The 20,728-nt window shown below is 37.0% G+C and overlaps 1 protein-coding gene across 1 annotated transcript; it reads right to left on the bottom strand.

Moving 5' to 3' along the window:
- Positions 1–49: 49 nt before the first annotated feature.
- On the bottom strand, positions 50–19,185 carry FASN1 (Fatty acid synthase 1). The gene is made up of 9 exons (XM_033477869.2): positions 19,045–19,185; positions 9,127–9,314; positions 8,686–9,039; positions 4,939–8,096; positions 4,357–4,807; positions 2,410–4,263; positions 1,376–2,295; positions 1,043–1,276; positions 50–937 (listed from the first exon to the last, which is right to left on the bottom strand). Exons 2-9 carry the CDS (start codon positions 9,227–9,229, stop codon positions 836–838), a joined length of 7,176 nt encoding a protein of 2,391 aa, XP_033333760.2. The 5' UTR covers positions 9,230–9,314; positions 19,045–19,185; the 3' UTR covers positions 50–835.
- Between the last annotated feature and the right edge of the window lie 1,543 nt (positions 19,186–20,728).

Here is a 20,728-nt window from a genome sequence, read left to right as displayed (position 1 = left end):
ATATCGATAAGATATTGGTATATTTTAAAATAATAATAAGAAAACTCAATTTATTTAATGCTCTTTATTTGCTTATTAATATAATACAAGGAAAGATGTAACATATAACAAGTGCAGATTACATAAATTCAATGATAATCAAAATAGCTGGAAACATTTACAATTTTCAACTTAATAAACATATTGCTGTTAATGAAAAAAACTATTGTGAATGTTTATCAACTTCTATGAATGTTTATTTATTATCAACTGTATGTTTAAATTATCATTAGTTTCCTCTGTAAAATTTTCTCTCTAGTTGCACATATTTCTATTGTTTAAAAATGTCATGGATTCCCGAAGATCTAGTTGTGAAATGTCATTCGTTAATGCAAAATGGAACATATATATATGTATATATGCCATAGGTCTAAACAATGGTTAACTTGTCCACTAGCAACCATTATAAAAACCTATAGTACTTAAAGGTACTTAAATATTTATACTTAAAATCCGTTAAATAATTACAGTAATACCCGTTCGTACTACCTGACAAATATTACAAATGAAACAAAAAAGGTACCGCTAAAGTAATCTTGTCATATAAATTCAGTATATAAATTAATGCGAGTGATGAATGAACAATGCGAAGTGGAAACCTCAAGGGAAAAACATTTGTACAAAAGGAACTTTACACAGAATATCTAAGAATTATTAAATATTAATAATTAAGTTGTAAGATGAGCTTTATCAATATTATTGTACATTGATACTTTCTACAACTTATCTATACGAAACTGATAAAGATTCGCGAGTTCCTCAATTCTCCGATGTTTTCATATAAGTAGACGTAAGTTTACGTTTCTAGCATCTTCGCTATTTCCTTGCCATTGTCTCCTGTCAACAAGGTTCTGTGGTTTCCAGGCAATTCTTCGATCCGTACCTCTTTTTGACAAATCTACACACATTTAATCAAGATCAGTTTCCATTCATGTTGCTGGTTTTATAATTAACGTTTGCCGTGTAATTACAATTTATTAATTTGTTCAGACGTAACAATTACCTCCGATAGACCGTAATCCTTCTTCAAATGAATAAAATTCTCTTGAATTCGTATTAACGTGATGTCTCCGCTGAATTTAAAACCTGGGACATAGTAGTAAGCTGCCTGCAGCTTTTTGTGGAACAACATACCAGCAGTTTTCAATTCTTCCTTCTTCAAGTCTTTGTTATTTATCGTCTCTACCATTTTGTCCAATACTTCGTCGTCGGGTGTATCCTTCAAAATATTATACGCCTGCAGAAAACAAAACCAGTAATACAGCATAAATCACAATAGTTGGGTAAAGGAAATGGTAATAATAATAATAATAATAAAGAGACAGAAATACGTTACCTCAATGAAACGGATTTTGTCATTAAACTGTTTAATGAAGAACGACAAAGTTTTCCTGCAATTATCCTCAACAATGTCTGTTTTTGACGCACTTGCATGTTTTCCTATTTCAACGCAATGCAATCTAACGAATTCCGGTGATCCGTCCAGAAGTGTTAGAACTACTTTTTCACCAGTGGTTTCCAACTGAAGAGCCATTTCAAAGGCGACACATGCTCCAAACGAGTAGCCTACTATATGATATGGTCCCTTTTTCTGGATTTTCTTCATTTCCTGAATGTAAAACTTTGCTAGATCCGCCATGGTATTCAACGGGGTGTTCTGAACGCATTGGAAGCCCCAAGCAGGACGATTCAATTCGCTAGCTACGCCCTTCAGAGAATCAATCAATCCCTCGATAGCGTGAACAAAGAATAAAGGTGCTCCCTTCGAACCCTTCGTTTTTAGTTGAACAATGGATTCCACAGGAATAATGTCTACGTTATCAGCATGGTATAGGAAGTGCGACTCAGCTTCATCTTCACCTTGCGTCTCATCAGCAACGTCAACCGCTCCGGTCTCGAACGATCTCAACTTGTCGAACGTCAAGTTACGAATATCCTGCGCGGATAGAACTAGATCGTAGTTTCTTTCTAACGATTGTTTGATTTCTGTTCCCATCAAAGAATCCATTCCAAGATCGGCCAGTGTGACAGTGTAATTAATGCTTTCCAATTTTTTGATACCCAAGATATTGGCAACCGCCTGAACAATGCTGACTCTGTTGCTTGTGTCTTGACTCTTACGTTGGTCCGCTACGCACATAGAAGCCAGGACAGGATGGGGTTGCTGTAGGAAGACGTCCATAGTTTCTAAACAATTTCCAATGCGCTGTGGCATAGTACCACCGATTTCAGTATCGTTACCGCCACCAACAGAGTCTGAAAAAGAAACCAAAAATGAAGGGAATATGTCAGAAGCAGGTCTAAGTTAACGCACTACTCTTTATGTACTGCTAAGTACATACTGTATATAACAAATGAAAATTAATATACCTAAAATTAATCCCACATCTCCAATAGCTCCCCACTGAATAGCAAGACCAGGAAGACCGTTCGCTTGTCTCTGCTCTATTATTCTCTCCATGGCAGAGTTTGCAAGACCGTAATTCGTTTGGCCAATGTTACCCCTACCACACGAAACGGAAGAGAAGACGACAAAATAGTCCAGCAGGGAACACATCTTTCGTGACACCGCATCCAGACATTTGGTAACAGCAACTTTAGGTGTCGCTACTTTTTCGAAATCGTCCTCGTTGAGGGATTCGAGCACATTGTCGACTAGAACAGCCGCCATGTTGAAGATCCCGCCAACGGGAGCGATCTTGTTGCTGTCTTCGACGAGCTTCTTTGCCGAGGCCATCGTGGACGCGTTCTCCGTTGAGATTGAAACGTTCACGCCGGATTCGCGCCAACGTCGAACACACAGAGATTGGAAACCATTGCGGATACCGGACCGGGACGTCAGTACTAAATGTTTCGCGCCGCGGTTGATCATCCATTCAGCAAGTTCTGCACCGAATCCACCAAGACCGCCGACCAGTATATAAGACTTGTTCGGATTCATATACGTGCGTGGAATGGCTGCCACAATCTTTGGAGCTGGGTGCGGTACAACCTTCTCCTTCTCTTCTTCGCGAATCTTCAACACAACTTTCCCTATGTGTTTACCGGTAGCCATGAACCTGAACGACTGTTCAATTTGCTGTTCTGAGAAAACGGTTGCTGGCAACGGACGAACGGCACCATTTTCCATACCTTCTTTCACAAGCCTGACCACTTCCTTCCTCTCAGGACCGTCAATTTCGCAGATGGCATCCAATAATATCCCGTGGAAAGCCGTATTTTTCAAGAACAACGACATTCCTAGAGGCGCGTCATTGGACAGATCGTATTTTCCAATTTCGAGGAATCGCCCGCCCTCGGCGAGACATCTGATACTCGCCTGCAGCTTCTCCTCGGCCAACGAATTCAGCACTACATCCACACCGCGACCATTTGTTTCGTTCATTATTAATTGTTCGAAGCTAGTATCTCGAGAATTGCCGATGTTTCTGTCGGTCAACTGCGGGAACATGTTCTTCAAGAACTGTCGCTTCTCGGGCGTGCCAACCGTAGTAAACACTGTGCAACCTGCGTGTAGAGCTATGGAAATGCTAGCCTGACCAACACCGCCGCTACCGGCATGAATAAGGACGCTTTCGCCACGTTTCAGGCCACCTCGAACAAACAAGGCGTAGTAACTGGTTGCGTAGGCTACTGGAATTGTCGAAGCTTGCTCCAGAGTCCATTTGCTGGGTACAATCCATGAGAATCCAGAGTCTGCTACTACAGTGGTCGCTAAACCGCGTGCAGGCACCATCGCCATCACTCGTTCACCCTTCGAATTACGCCCAGAGAATTCAAGACCCAATATACAATCTTGATTAGCTAAGTTGCCGGGCAGAGCATCAGGCGGCAACTTTCCAGTGGCCAACATCACATCTCGGAAGTTCAATGGAGCATAATACACGTGGAAAAGCTCTGTTCCTACGGATTTCTCCGGCTGGTAATAGCTCAGAGGACTCTCGATCCATCGCAAACTACTCAGATCGCCTCTGAACAAAGCGTTGATATATGCATGTTCAACTTGAAGAGAAGACGCTCCTATTTGCTGGTCTAAGATTAAGTGACGGTAGCTTCCCCAATTTCCTCCTTTCAATACATTGGCCATCAATTGTTTGTTCAATTGCTCGGCATAGAGTTTGTCCTTGAGACTGAACTTGTGTGCGGTTTTGTCTTGAATAAACACGTAACGCACGTTGGAACCGCCTTCTTCACGGCGAATGCAATTCATAAGTCCAACCATACCTGAATAATGTAAATAACGTTGTTATATATAATATTCTGTCAACGATAGTCCACAGCTTTGATCACATTTTATTGTATATTTCGATTACTTACCAAACAGCTCTTCGCCTTGATTAACTATAAGAATCTGTTGTTGCTCAGTTGCGGCTTTCTTCATGGCTGCTTTAAGATTTTCCACCCACTGGAAGTTCTTCTCTGTTATTTGGACGATCATCGGTTCTGCTAACTGTTCAGTCTTCTTAAGTAAAACATAAGTCCTTCCATGGGTTACTTGTTTAGCTACATTCGTCAAGTTCGCGGTGTTCAGGCTGTTCGCGTTAATCAAACCGGATTCTTCGAGCAGTACGAAGCCTCCTGCCTTCAAACTGTTGGACAGATTTTTTAATGCGGATTCGGTGTTCTTAGACAGTACGTTCGTAGCCACGACAAAATGTAAATCTTGTCCCACGGTTGTAGCGTTTACATCCTTATGCACAACTTTTACATTCTCCACATTCAAGTTGCTGTACTGTTCTGTGTTAGTTGCAGCGACTTGGTAATCAACCTAGAATGAAAATAATTCGTGAGGAGGTAGTTCGATGCTTGTAACACCAACACGAATTTTATATATATATATATAAAACTTTATATTTGAATAGATCAAAAATGATGAAAACTACGTTTAATTTTACTTACAGTGACGCTGGGTTCGCTGTACAGAATGTCCAATATAGTGCTTGCGAAGAGAGCATCTGCAGGACGATTGTCAGCTACTTCTACGGCTTTCACTTTCAATGCTGCCAAATTTTCACGAACAATTTGCAATAAGATAGTAAGGGCATTCACTTTAGCCTTTTCAGGGTCATCTACCGTTGGTTTCGGGTTTACGTAGGGTATGAACGTGTATTTTTCGTACTTGGGAGGGATCTGAGATTGCTGTCTTCTTGGGGCTAAGGATGCTTTCATCTTTCTGATTTCAACACCGCCGGATTTAACAACATCAATATTCTTGTAGCAATGGACCGGAAGAGTCTCGTCTTCTTTCAGGTTATTCACTAATTCCATATGGAGAACAGGATTAACAGCAACATACTGTATACGAGTTGGTAAATGCAAGGATCTGGTGTCCTTTTGTAAAATGGTAATTTGGAGTAAGGTGTCCATGAATGAAATCCAATTGGTCCACAGAAGCTTTCCATTGCCGCCGCGATTGTTAGCAGACTTAATACCTTGGAAATCTCCAGTGTATTCGTATCCTCGCAGTCTAAGCTCCTTATAAACATCTTTAGTGTCCAACTCCAACAATTCAGGATCATTTCGTACGTTCGGCGTGGGAAGGTTCAACAGCATTCTCTCCGTATTCTCCGGTACAGATATCTTCCCGGTTACTACTACGGACCCATTTTCACAGATCTCGAATTCATTGCTTCCCATGAATATATTAACAAAGAATTTAACTGATCCTTCTTTCGGCATGATAGTGGCACGCAGGAGTTTCACGTTTTCAAACACAACCGGCAGTTTCTCGAAGTCAACGTTGCGCAATTTGGCGTACGTTTTCCATACGAGTACCAAGTAACCTGTAGCTGGGAAGAGAACTCTTCCGTCGATCGTGTGGCCAGCTATGTACGCGTCCGATTCCTTGGACAGGTCGAACTCGATCACGCTTTCGCCAGAAAGGCCGTCGGCCTTGCAGAAATCGGCTACCATCCATTCAGTGGAGTGATCCCATTTAACCAGCGAGTTAAGCATCGGCGTTCCACGGCCGACCGGATAGCTGATCGGAGGATACAGTTTAGATATCTTGGGCTGTGCACCGGCCATGTACAATTTCCCTAAGTTCTCGAGCAAGAAGAATAAATTGTCCTTATGGTCCCGTTTATGCAAACCGATGTTGGTCACGTTTTTCGAGAGTGTTCTGCGTAAAATCGCCTGCAACAAACAGTGCGGGGCAATTTCTATCGCGATCGCGTTCTCGGGCACATAAGTTAATCCTTGCTTGAACAGCACAGGCGACAATAAGTTGTTCACGTGGTAAGCTGCTGAACTCAATTGCGCCAGCGGGTTGTCCCAACCACCGTCAGGTATGGACGTAGAGATCCACCTGGAAGTACGCGGTTTCGGATTCGGAATGATTCTTTCCAAAGCGGAGCGCAAATTCTGACCAGCGGGAGCCACGTATTTGCTGTGGAACGCGACGCCGCTGCTGTCTACCAATCGTACAAAAATGTTCTCCTTCTTCAACTCCTCCACGAACTTTTTCATAGCATCAACTGATCCGGAAATGGTTACAGAATCGCTGGAGTTGTTGCAAGCTGGATATACATTCGCTGGACATCGTTTTTTAACCTCTTCCCAACTTAATCCCACAGCAGCCATAGCTCCTAGCGGTAATTTCGAATCCAGAATGGACCTTCCTCGCCAATAGGCAGCCAAAATTGTTTGTTCCGGTGTGAAAGTACCATCAGCGTACGCGCATCCCAGTTCACCAACCGAGTGTCCAATGATACCGTCTGGATGAATGCCCAAGTATGCCAGGAGGTCTACGAGGGCAACTTGAATGGCCGCTATCGATATGAAGCAGTGTACAACATTTTCAACAAATGATTCGCTTGTTGAATTCAGAATGATGTCCATCAGATCGATCCCTTCCGGTTTCAGGGCATCGGCGCAACGATGCAAGCTTCGCTTGAATGGTTCGATGCAAAGCAAGTCCTTGCCCATGCCTGCCCATTGCGAGCCCATACCAGAAAATACGAACCAAATAGGACGTTTCTCTGAAGCATTAATTTGATTGGTTTCTTCGGCTCCAGCGGTTCCCAACACGGAATAACCACGGTAAAGATGGCCAGGTATGTTCAACGCGTAAGTGTCATGAAGAAGAGCAATGAACTCGTCGTCCTTCATGTGTTCTTTGGCTTTATCTAGAAGAACCTGTACAGCCTCCTCTGTGCGACCGGATACAGTAATTAACTTGGGTATTTTACTATCTAAGACCGGGGACAGCTTTGGTTTCGGATTGCTACGAAGAAGTACGTGTGCGTTGGCTCCGCCAAAGCCGAAGGAATTTACGGCAACCAGGCCGCCCTTCCATGGCATATTTTTATCTACAACCTGAATGCTGCCGTCGTGTAGCGCGGGTATATCCTTGTTCGGATTTTTGAAATGAAGATTGCCCGGTATCACTCCCGCTTCCATGGCAATCAACGTTTTGGCCATAGAACATATCCCACTAGCCGGTTCCGCGTGACCTAAATTCGATTTCACAGATCCAAGAAGAAGAGGAGTTTTCCTGCCTTTGCAGAACAAATTAGCGACAGAGTTGATTTCTTGAGGATCGCCGACCTTCGTGCCAGTTCCGTGTGCTTCCACGTAGACTACGTCCGCCGGATTCACGCCAGCTTCCGCGTACACCTCGTGCATCATTTTATTCTGCATCTGTCCGTTCGGAAACGTGATACCCTCGACTTTGTTGCCGTCTGTGTTGGTCTTGGAATGTATAACAGTAGCGTAGACTCGGCGCGCGTCCTTTAACTTTTGTAAATACAAAACACCGATAGTCTCGGATCTGACGTAGCCCTTTCCATCGGCATCGAATGCTTTGCACATGCCGTCCGCTGATAACATGCTTAATCTATGAAATTCGAGGGACGACGTTGGCTTCAACAAAAGGCTGCATCCAGCAACGATAGCCGCATCACACTCTCCTGCGCGCATCGCACTGATTGCTTGATGCAGACCGTACAATGCCGACGAACAGGCTGTGTCTATCGCGTAACTTGGCCCATTAAAGTCGAAAGCGAAAGACACTCTGTTGGGAAACATCGCTCTGCAGCATCCGGTCAAACCATACCCTGTGAAAATAGACAGCAAAATAAATATGTGACGGAAATGTGTATATGGGAATTGTATGCCAAAAATAACCGTTTAATAATCACGCGTCTAATCGAGATAGAACGTTGATTCAATATTACAATATTACAATATATATATATTGTAATATTGAATCAACGTTCTATCTCGAGAGAGAAAATATTGTATGTAATATTGAATATTGAAAATATATTGTAATATATATATTACAATATATTCAATATTCAATATTATATATATTATATGTATATATTACAATATATTCAATATTCAATATTACATACAATATTTTCTCTTACAATTAATACGATATATAATATAATAGTAATATAATATTGAATCAACGTTCTATCTCGAGAGAGAAAATATTGTATGTAATATTGACTTATATTGTAATATATATTGTAATATATATATATATATATATATATATATATATATATTCAATATTCAATATTACATACAATATTTTCTCTTACAATCAATACGATATCAAACGATCCATCGTCTGTATAATTTCAAGCATTATGCACTTCCGTATACTGTAGAAAAAAGTTAAGTAGATCGCACCATTGATTGCTTCCGGATCTTTCGTCCACATCTCGTTCGTCTCCGAGGCAGAAACACCGACGAACACACCAGTCTTCGAGCCTCTAATCTCTTGTGGATTAATGCCAGCATCGACTATGGCCTCGTACGTTGTTTCCAGGAGCAATCGAAGTTGCGGATCCATCAAATGAGCTTGTTTGGCGTGGACGCCGAAAAACGTGGCATCAAAGTGTTTGATATCCTTCAATTTGCCTGTTCTTTTTGGTAAACCGTAAATACCGGCTGTCCATCGACGTTCGTCGTCGGTGATCATATCAATGCCCTCGAATAAATTTTTCTTCAACTCCTCTGGATTATCAGACTCTGGGAAACGGCCTGAAAGCAATAACGAGTACGTTAGATTTTACGTTATTTATTGGATTTCGTTCTACGCGCTGTCGGACGAAAGAAATTACTCGTTACCTGAGAAACCGCTAATGACGATGTCATCCTTGAGATATTGTGTGTTACCGTTCACTGGTTCCCTCGCGATGGGGCTGTTCGCGCTCTCAAATTGGGCCGGCATTTTCACTGACAAATTGTCGCGACGATCCTTCTAAATAGCCGTTCTCGCAAAATGTATCAGACGCGAGAGCCTAGTGGACAGTAAGCTGAAAGCAAAACGTTTTTGCATTTAGTTATTATTACTATATGCACATTTCTCAACAGTTTCTGCTGGCGAGGCATGATTGCATTTCCGTGTATGCGCGGCATATACGTTTTAAAATCTGACTTCACCTGTTACAGTTATACAAACATATAGACAAATACTTTTTCTAATTATCATTTTACTTCGCATATTATTTCAGACACGCGTTACAAATACAGCAATTAGGTGGTACGGGAATTACAGGTTTAAACGAACCTTTTTTAAAGTCCACTTTTCTATCTATCGCGATCATATGCTATATAAATGCATAAGACTGGCGGTCTAATCATTATACAAATAGATAAGGCATTAAAAAAATCACTGGGAGATAATGTCTTGTCTTTGATGTTGGCGTTAACGGGTTAAAATGATAAAGAAAAATGGCATTTTCGAAAATGCATCGAGATCAGCCGCGTGAAGTCTCTTTTCTGAGCTAATTACAGTTGAAAATTTTACAGATATCGGACGGTGTGCGGTGCTTACTGCGCCCATTTAGCCTCCTTAAATGTCTCGGTAATTGTATTAGATTACCGACGGCAACTGCCTCCTCTTCTCGGCTGATTGAGCGATTTGAATTGAACCAGCTGCCGTGCAAAGTGAATTCGGTGATGATTTTCTTCTCGAGCACGTTACCGTGCGAGAATTTTCCTACCTGATATGTGTGTGCTGCGTACGCGTCAACGTTTTTTTTCACCGATATTTCTCGCGCGGGGCAATAATTATTTTTCGAACAACGTCAAGACGATTGTGTAACGTATAGCGCACGTATATTCGCCCTTTGGCTTCTTTTTTTTCTCCGCAGTCGCATTATCGCGGCTATCAATTTTCATATCATGCTGTGCAGATTGGAACGCGAACAAAAATTTACAAAACAATAAGCTTGATAATTAATGAATTGGCCAAGTAGGTTAGCAATATCGATTCATGATTCGTGAAAAATCTTTGTTCCGAAACAAAGCAGTTTCATGCGGTATTTCCGTTACTATTAATTGCAATGTTTTTAACGAGCAATATTTCCTAAATGAGATTTAGTAAATAAATTTAGTAAATATAATAAATATAATATATATATATATTATATAATAATATAATATAATAATATAATATATAATATAATATATATATATATATTATATAATAAATATATAATTTAGTAAATAAATTTAGTAAATAAATGTAGTAAATAATATAATTTTTTTTGATTTAGTAAATATTTCCTAAATGAGATTTAGCAAATAACGTTTAGCGAATAATATTCAACGAATTAATTTTGGAATGTAATGTTAACCGGTAGTATTAAGTTAATTAAAATATCTTCTTGAATCGGACGTAGGTGAATGAAGATTTAAAGCGTAATGCAAATTCGATGCAGTTAGCAAAACTTATTAATATCGTGAGATGTTATGTAATTGACCTAAGATAACATTTTTATGATTGACTGAAATTAAATATGATACCCTTGCTACGGAAAGTGTTCAATAAACATTGGCAACGAATGCCGTTATCAAACGTAAAACAGTGTAAATGAAGATATAAAGCATAATGCAAATTCAATGCAGTTGGCAAAACTTATTAATATCGTGAGATGTTATGTAATTGACCTAAGATAACATTTTTATGATTGACTGAAATTAAATATGATACCCTTGCTACGGAAAGTGTTCAATAAACACTGCCAACGAATGCCGTTATCAAACGTAAAATAGTGTGCCGAACCTGGAGGAGATACAATCTTCAGTAAACAGTTTCGCTTGCGCATACATAGATGAGAAAATATTCGGATAATGAGGCATTTAATTAGTAAAATTATGTGATGTAATGAATTCTGAATATGGTTCGATAATTTAGAGTTTAGAGTATGCGATTAAAAAAATTTATGAATCTTTAGTCCAACCTCGTAATACCTAAGATTTTGATCATTAAACATTGTCCATTAAGAGCTCGAACTGATTAATAAATAATAAATATATATAATATAATATATATAATAATATAATATAATATGTAAATGTAAATATATATATATATATATATATATATATATATATATATATATATATATAAATATATTAATATTATTATATATATATATATAATAAATATATTAATAAATAATAAAATTTTTCAGGCAGCAGAACGTTTATTTAAATTCGCGGACAAACTACTTATTTAGAAAAAAGTACTAATGAGCGTTCTCGTTCAGATAAACGGATTCTATCGAAAATGAACCAAGCATGACTGTTTCCGTTTCGGTTACATTGTAACGATAAGGTAATGAAAGGTAATTGTAAAGATAAGAGGAGTGACACGTCACGTTTCGATGACCAGTAATGTGCTAAATATGAATCTCGAAATTATTTTTCAAATTATCGGACATTTAATTCTCAAACAGACGTGGAATTTACAAATTTAAGATTCTTCTTCTACTTTTACCGTAGACTTTATACGAATGATCCATGCGTAAAACGATTCTGTAGACTTTTCGAAACGCAACATGTTTAAACAATGTGTAAAAAAAAAAAGAAAAACCGTGATGCCTTTCGATGCCAACCAACAAGTTGAAAATTTTTGACTTCTTTTTCAAATCAAACCTAAACTAAATCTAAACTAAAGTATAGAAAAAATATTATTTCTCTGATTTGAAAAAATCTATAAAATTATTTATTGTCTTATAGATTCCTGCTACATCACCGATATATTGATTCATCGAAGATGTTATTAAGAATATAGACAGAGCAAACATGTATAATGTGTCTCTACAATCTATCGCCTTTACGGAACGTCCAACAAACATTGCAAAGTCGAAGGAATGTTCAATGTCAAATTGTTTTTCAACGACAAATTATACAACTTTTGAATAAAACATTGTTTCGTATTATTCATATTTTTTGGAGATATTTGAATGCGTTTAAAAATAAACCGCAGATAAAATCGTGAATTTAATAGATTGTTAAATCTGCAAATAAGATTCGTGTTCGGCGTATCAGAATTGATAAGAATCGCCCATCGGTTAGCAAAACAAAAAATTTGTGTTGAACAATGTAATTAATGAATGCGAGTAATGTATGTAAAATCAAAATTTTCCGTATTATTTATAAAAAAAAACACAAGCCAAATAATTTCTTTTTCTTATAACTGCAATAAGTTGTAGGTATTATATAATATAATTATATATAATTTAATTTTTTACTGTTCTCAAGTTCACCTGCAATGAACCATAAATACGTCAGCACGCAGTCTAGTAATAGACACTCGTTAAAATTTCGTTCACTTAAATGGAGTTCCACTGTAAAGCCAATATATCGTCCATGGAAAGTTCAAATATAACTTCAATAAATTGTAGATAGGTTCGTTGCATCTTATATAATGCATTATTAATATAATAATTATTAAGTGTACTATGCATTATTGCATTATTTATATTATAATATAATATTATTTATATTGCATTATTTATATTATATTATAATGCAATATGTAATGCATTATTTATATTATAATGCAATATGTAATGCATTATTAATATAAATAATGCAATATGTAATGCATTATTAATATAAATAATGCATTACGTTCTATTTCAGCTACTTTTATTCGCATTAATAATATAATTGGTACGTAAGATTCCGATTATCGCACAGATCATAATCACGATAGTTAATATATAGCAATATAGTTCAATTACAATATTCTTCAACAATCACGTGGTACGTGATAGCAAAATAAATATAAGTAGCCTGCGAGAGACCTTCCGTAATACATAGTTGCGTAAGTGTTAATGGCTGTAGTACTCGCGGATTATCAAGTTGCTCAAGTAAGAAACAGCCGTAAACACACGGAAGGGAGGAAAAAAAGTTTTCACACAATTCAAGCGCGACATGACTTTTCATTGCAATTAATTAACTACCGTCCTCGCAGGTTCTCGCGTACTCGTCTTCCATTGAAGGGAACGCGTGAATCATTTGTATAATTGTAAACAATTAAAAAAGGATCAGATTAATTAGAATTCTACGTGTAATTCCCTTCGTCGTGATCGAACGATTGCATTCGTAAGCGAACGTCAAGAGTAATTCTGAATACCAGCAAAAAAATATACGTATACCTGTATGTGTTGAATAATCAGCAGAATTTGCGTTTCTTTTCTGCGTTGATACGTATAAATTAAAACGTAACAGAGAACATACGATACGCGACCGGTTTGACCCTAGGATAGCGAGAAATCGCCGGACTATTCAAGTATATATTGTAACATGTGTATGTACATTAGCATTAATTAATACACAATGCTGAAGTTTTGCTAATCAGTGAACGTCATCGGTCAGTTTCAATGCTATCTCTCAATTTGAAGTCTTTTCCTTTTTTTGTACGAGAGGAAAGTTCACGGACTGTGGCGCGATCATCATCGCGTGATACTGATAGACACGACCCGCACTCATGAAATCGTTTAATCGTTGCAAAATTAAAAAATTCGAATCTTAGATGTCGCAACGAGATAACCTTCCCGTCAACGAATTTATCCACTTGACATTAGTTATTGGGGCAATTGATCGGGAATTACATTAAATAAAAAAATGTTTGCCTCTCGCCACGTTTCTCGCATTATAATACGTTATTTCCGACGTGTTCCGTCAAGTCTCTCCCGCGAATCTTGTTTCTTGCGATTACATGCCCCGACACCTGTTTCTATCGTCTTCCGTGAAAACCTTCGAGACATCTCATATCTCGCCTAAGGGAAGCAAATTAATTCTACATTTACACAAAAAAAAACTGAACGCGATATAAATTCATAATTCAACTATCCGGATTCCTTGATCAATTTTTTATAATTTTTTTTGTTTTTTTTTGTTTAGGTTTTATGAATCGACTCTTGCGTTAAGAGAAACTTTTTGTGTCTCTGTGGTGTTTTTTATTTCGGCCAGAAGTCACAACAGCGTAAACGGCCTCGCCGTCGTCGACGATATTTCTATATCGTTTCTAATCAGCCGATACGAGATACTGGCCGACTATACACCACGCCATATATTGAAAATAACAGAATTTGTTTATGTAAATTGAGAAGCGGTGACGTAACGTACGCGGGGAATGGTGGCCGCGGTAACGTGTGTACAAAGACTTTCAGTCTCTGCATATTCATTACGTAGTCCGAGTAACGCACGTCAATAATGGCTGCAGAATTTTTTTACTGACAGGGATGAATCGAAACGAAATCATTGCTGCACGTCGAATTGCGCGTGTCTTCTGGTTATTCTATTGATCCGAATCAGCTGTAACGCCAACACGTTACTCTTTAATAATACTAAGGATTTTAACGTTTTCGTATTTCGACCGGCCTTTATATATTAATATTATATTATGCTATATATATATATATTTTTTTTCTGATTGAATATAATATGGATTATATGGTGTAACATAATTCACATTATAGCATAATAGTAATATATATAATAATATATTATGCTATAATGTGAATTATATTACACCATATAATCCATATTATATTCAATCAGAAAATATATATAGCATATATATAGTAATAGTAATAGTAATAATAATAATAATAGTAATATATATAGTAATAGTATAGTATAGTAATATATATATTACTATTATGCTATAATGTGAATTATATTACACCATATAATCCATATTATATTCAATCAGAAAAATATCAATTGAATCGACAAAATATTTTACAGTATAATTACAGTAATAATAGAAAACGAGTTAATTTTTATTTAAGTAACATACGTGGGTTCAACAGATCTTGTGAAAATCTAATGTATCAATGTATATTATAATGCTTTATCGCGTAAAAGTAAATATGTATTCTAATGCATGCATTTAACGGTACATAGTTTGATAAAATACAAAACTGCTAGTGATTAAAATGAGCAGACTTTATAGCCGATCCAGAACGTGTATAATATATTTTGAGTTCATGTATAATTTTGTTGTCAGATGACGTCTTATACAAAATATTGGGTTTTAGGCACATATATTTAATACACTTAAATCTATAAAAAGTCATAAATCTATAAACTTTCTAACTAAAAGTTTTAGTTAGAAAGTTTAGAGTTGCATGTTTGATTGAGCTTTTTTAAGAGCTTTCAGATTAATTCTGCTTGAAATGAAATTATGCACTTCCTTTGAAACTGTTGAACAAGTTATTTTTTCGTTGAAGATTTAGTAGTTCTAAAGTATTCCAGTGTTCTATGAAAATGTACAGAGAAATATGAAACTGAAGCTTTGAAGGGTTTTCCTCCATTTATTTTAGATGTGTTGTAACTTCATTATTCAACACGAATTGATACAGTAAAATTACAAGAGGGATCAAAATGCTCCCCATTTCAATTTCTTTTTCTCACAATCACTGGCTACCCGTAATTCCAAAAGTATTTCTAATAAAGATAATTAAACGATTCATTTATTCGTGCACGCATTGCTTGTAATTTTAATGGAAAAACCGAAGTTTTTGGCATTGAAGGGTAATCAGTAATGAATTAAACGTTTGAGTTAGAAATTATTTTTCAACAGTATTATATGTATGATATAATATATATGTATGATATATATAATAGTAATATATATATATATATATTTCTTTTCCACCCGAACACTTAAATATCTTTTAAAACTTTCATTCTTGCTAAACCCGTACGTTCATTAGTTCGACAAGGATTTCTGCCAGCACAATAATGTATTCTCGAACCGATCTACATAGTTACTCTTGAAAATATACATTATCACAAACATCTTAAACCGACCAGTCGAAAATTATTGTTCGATAAAGATAATATTCGCATAATTAGGCACACAATGTACTTGTAAATTCGTATTACCTATTCCTTGTTTCACTATCTTAGGGACAAAAATGTACGCGTCTCCTATTATTACGAGAAAAATTATACCGATCCGTAGCATAGTCTTTGGGGCCCACCGTGTTTAAAGAGAGCGTGCCACGAGCGATCCGTCACGATACAGGAGGTAAACACGACTAGCCTTGAAATATAACACGAAGTTTATCTGAAATGACGATTCCGTTAAATCGGTCGATTCCTCGTCTTTCACGCAGTTCCGAAGGCACACGATAAAGGGATCTGCTGACACGGAAATACATAGATAAGGGAAGACAGAGACCGGTCGATATTATATATTATAACGTGGATAACAATCTCCGAATCTGTTAATCGATTATCGAATACTGAATTCGAAGAAAGATTTTCACTGATTTATCTCGTAATCCCCATAAATATCGTTTAATTCACATAAATGAAACAACGAGAATGAGTCGTAGAATTGAAAGAAACGTAAAAGACAAATTAAGTCGACTTCATTTGTATAGTATCGCTTAAACATTAATATTCGGATGGAACATTTTAATAATGTAGCAATTTGTTTCGTTAACGTGAACTTGACCAATAAATAAATTAAGAATAAAATATTAAAATAGAATACAGCAGTTTAAGCCTCTAACGTCAATATTCAAGTACACGAATTTGTTGATCATTATGCATACAATGGGACTGAAATATATTATACTGCGACGAGGCGAGCAATGCTCGTCAGTTTCCTTCCACTGACACGTTCGATTACGCAATTCGCAAGAAAGAAGCCACTTTTCGCACGATCAGTGTGTAATAGGCTGCAGAGAAAGTGTGATATCATCTTTTAATCGTAATCCACGTGGCTAACCTTCGCGTAGAAGGTATCAGATTTATCGTCTGCGGTATCGTTCATTTGAGGGTCATGCGTCGAATTATTCCACCGACCGAAAAAATATGGTAAGAGAAAAACGCTCTAACCACTCGGATCACTGCTCATTTCACGAGTTGATCACGTGGCGCGCGACGGGCATGCGCACCGAACCAAAATCGCGGAGATCGAAGATAATACGAATCGAAATTTCGTACACGAGCACATGTAGGAGGAACTACGTGACGAAAATTCCACAACTCGGAACAGATACGGTAAAATATTAATGATTTCTTAATTTTCCCTGTTTGACAAGAGCTTGGAAATTGTTCCTTTTTTTTTTAGAAAGGAACAAAAAATGATTTTACATTTTACAGTAAAACGATCTGATCTCTGATCAATAGTCTTTTTACATTTGTATAATTTAATAATATTTTTATTACAATTTTTATTTATATTACTCTTTCTAAAATTAAGAAAATATTATTATATTAAGTAATGTAATTGAAAGAACAAACGTACGAAGGAAGGAAAGTCATTGAATATTTTAGGAAGTTTAAAATATTGAATGATATTGCAATTTTATATCGACTTTAATTTATATTCGATTTTTGTTTCACAGATGCGTATCGAATGGCCAACCTATAGACAGGACGACAAAACTCATTAACTCGGACGAGCTCTTCCGCGGCTACATTTTCTGAACAGATAAACTGCGATGCGAACTATGCGAACAGTCCTTCAACTTGAAATGTTAATAGAGATTAAACAAGTCTTCACCTTCGCTACGTCTGAAGCACCTGCAAAGTGAATTATTTAACTGTGTGTTCTAGCGTGACCAATGTTAACCATATTTAACGTGAAATTTTTGGAATTCAGAAACAAATTGTTACATAATTATTTAACATTCTAACAACAATAACATCTATTTATAACGTTAACTTCCAAGCGTTTACTTCGATGTATTTGTAAATTTTACACGGTACTTGCGAGCAATCGCGCCGAAATATAATCGACAAGAACGATTACTTTTTGTGTCTCAGAAATTAAACCTCGCGAAGAGTTAAAAAATAATTTGCCGACTGCGAGTCTGATGCAACATAAATACACTACTGCAGTGCTGGTTAGCGATGCTGCTGAGTATGCGACGCAGTAGTAAAAGTTTACACTAGTCAGACGTAAAACGTTTTTCCAAGATCGCACACGTACAACTTGTGGATAAGTAAAATCAATTTGCAAAACGAAGTTTATTTTCTGTGACACGTTGCAATTATTAACGTAGTGCATTCTTCGTATTCTCATTGTGAGAAAACGGAACAGTTACTCTCTACCTGGACTACCTGTGTACCCGTTATTGCGAACTGAGACTAAATCGCTGATTCGCTTGCTAAGCAAACTTTCACACAAAAACCGATTGTTATAGAAATGACATTGTCTACCTCGTTTTTTTCAATTCTGATTTCATGGCGTAGAATTTTTGTATAGTACAGAATTGTTCGTAACGTAAGAAAATCAGGAATAAAACGTGAAGAAATTTTATCCGCTTAAACCACGATCTTTATCAACGCAACACACGGTTGTTAGAAATGTCTTTCCGTGAAGAGTAATTCAACCGCGATAAACGAAATGCTTACAGTGCTAGACACACGCAGAACTTCGTAGCAGTGAATTCATATCACTCCGACTACAGTACATTTTAATATACCTATGTGTACGCGGTAAGTCCGTCAAATTAAAAGACTTTCGACGACGGTTGAGAACCAACGCTATTTAATAATGTGTTCATATGATACAGTTGTACTCAAGCTCGCTACGAAATTGACTTATGGTATCATATGAGATCATCCGTTATAACGTTCAATGTCGCTTCTTAACGGTCACCGACGACGCGACAATTCAACTTACACCCTTCGTGTTTTTTTTTGTTTTTTTAAATAATTCCCCTCTATCCATGATTATCGAGTTTTTATAAATGTAACATTTTTCGAATGACTCACCTCGCACGTGGATACAATCCTGATAAGCGAGTCGAATTCAGTGTGTCCTCTTATCACCGGAAAATCCTGCGTCGACAGTTGTACACAATGAAATTTGTCTACAACGAAACAGGGTGGATCCAAACCGACCGACCTATACTCTCTACGCTTGAAGAAACAATGGAATGTATAGAATTGTTACGGACTAAGAAAAATGATTTCTCTGTTCGACTGTTTCCAGGCGACGACGTGCGGTTGTTCCCTATTTATCAATAACCGGCACAAGCGTCGCGAACACGTCGCAGAGAACTGGCTAGCGTCTACCTCGACAGCATCTCGTTATTATTGAATTGGACAGACCATGTGGTCTGACATCAGACCATGTGTTGTTGACCAATGGGAGTCCGAGTTTCCGGTACGCAGGCGCACTACGGATGGACCGGCGTTCTCGTCTTCTGTCACGAATATTCCGCTTTTTCGTTGAACTGTGCCTACTCCTTCAGCTGACCAAGCTTCTCCGTACGGATCATCCGTGAAATCCGCTGGCCAGATCGATTCATGAACATGCAGTTGTCACATGTCGACCTTACGCATTTCTCTTTTTATATAACTGAAGTATTATCAATTACGATAACCACCCGTGGAATAGTTCTGCGTTGGTAATAAAACGGGTGTCGCGAGGGATCGATACCCCTGTGCCAGTAACGTAATCTCATATTACGGGTACGTTTTCAGAGATGGTCGAAATCGTCTCTTATTTTATTTATTTTATTATTTAAGTGTCCCGTGTTATCCGAACAATGTTTCATTGAATATTACATATATTCTCATGAAATATTAATGCGTGAGATATTAATATGCAAGTTGTTGACGCAGATTATGGATTCTATTTCATTAACATTGATAGAAGTTGTTATTACAATGCTGTAATTATTAACATAAATACTTTCGACGTTGTTACAACAACTACCACTGTTGCTCTAGCTACTTCGTTTAAGATTTTATGGTGTTAGAATTATTTTATTACTACCGGCGTATGAAATAATTTTACAATTAAGGTGGTTTATGTTCAATTGCTTCGTAGATACATATTAGCTTGTCACCAAATCGTATTGTGATGCGTGCAAATTTTAAACAATGTTATTGTATCTACACCATCGCTGGTAAATGAAACTCAATTTGATTATGATGATGTTACTGTCAGTTAGTGTGACATAAACTTATTAATTTCTAACAAGATACGAACGACTATTTGATTTTCTTGAACACACAGTACCTGTTGCGATAAATATTACCATAGAGATCTTCAATCGCAATTCATTGCAATATTGAATTAGAATTAATTTTTTTTAAGAAAACTGACTGATTTTCATTAAAAAAAAAAGCAAAATAGTGACTAATAAATAATTTATAACATGGTAATTTCAACTCAACTAATAAAATACAATACATATTGCGATCGTTTAACAATATTGTAACAGAAAAATGAGTATGTAGATCTTTCTCATTTATTTACACGGGTGCAAACCGCGTATGTATATACATATGTATCATATGGCGTGAGTTAAACAATTAATCGAGAAAGCTGTGCCTCTGATACTCTAATATACTGTACAAATAATTATTTTAAAATATCTTCGCTTCTTCCAACATCAAGGAATGCGCAGTATGTATATCCTTGATACATACTAATTCCTGACAGTAG

This window comes from Megalopta genalis, unplaced genomic scaffold (genome assembly GCF_051020955.1).
Source record: "Megalopta genalis isolate 19385.01 unplaced genomic scaffold, iyMegGena1_principal scaffold0020, whole genome shotgun sequence".
In the NCBI taxonomy this organism is placed as follows: Eukaryota; Metazoa; Arthropoda; class Insecta; order Hymenoptera; family Halictidae; genus Megalopta; species Megalopta genalis.
This window is presented reverse-complemented; position numbering and strand designations above follow the sequence as displayed.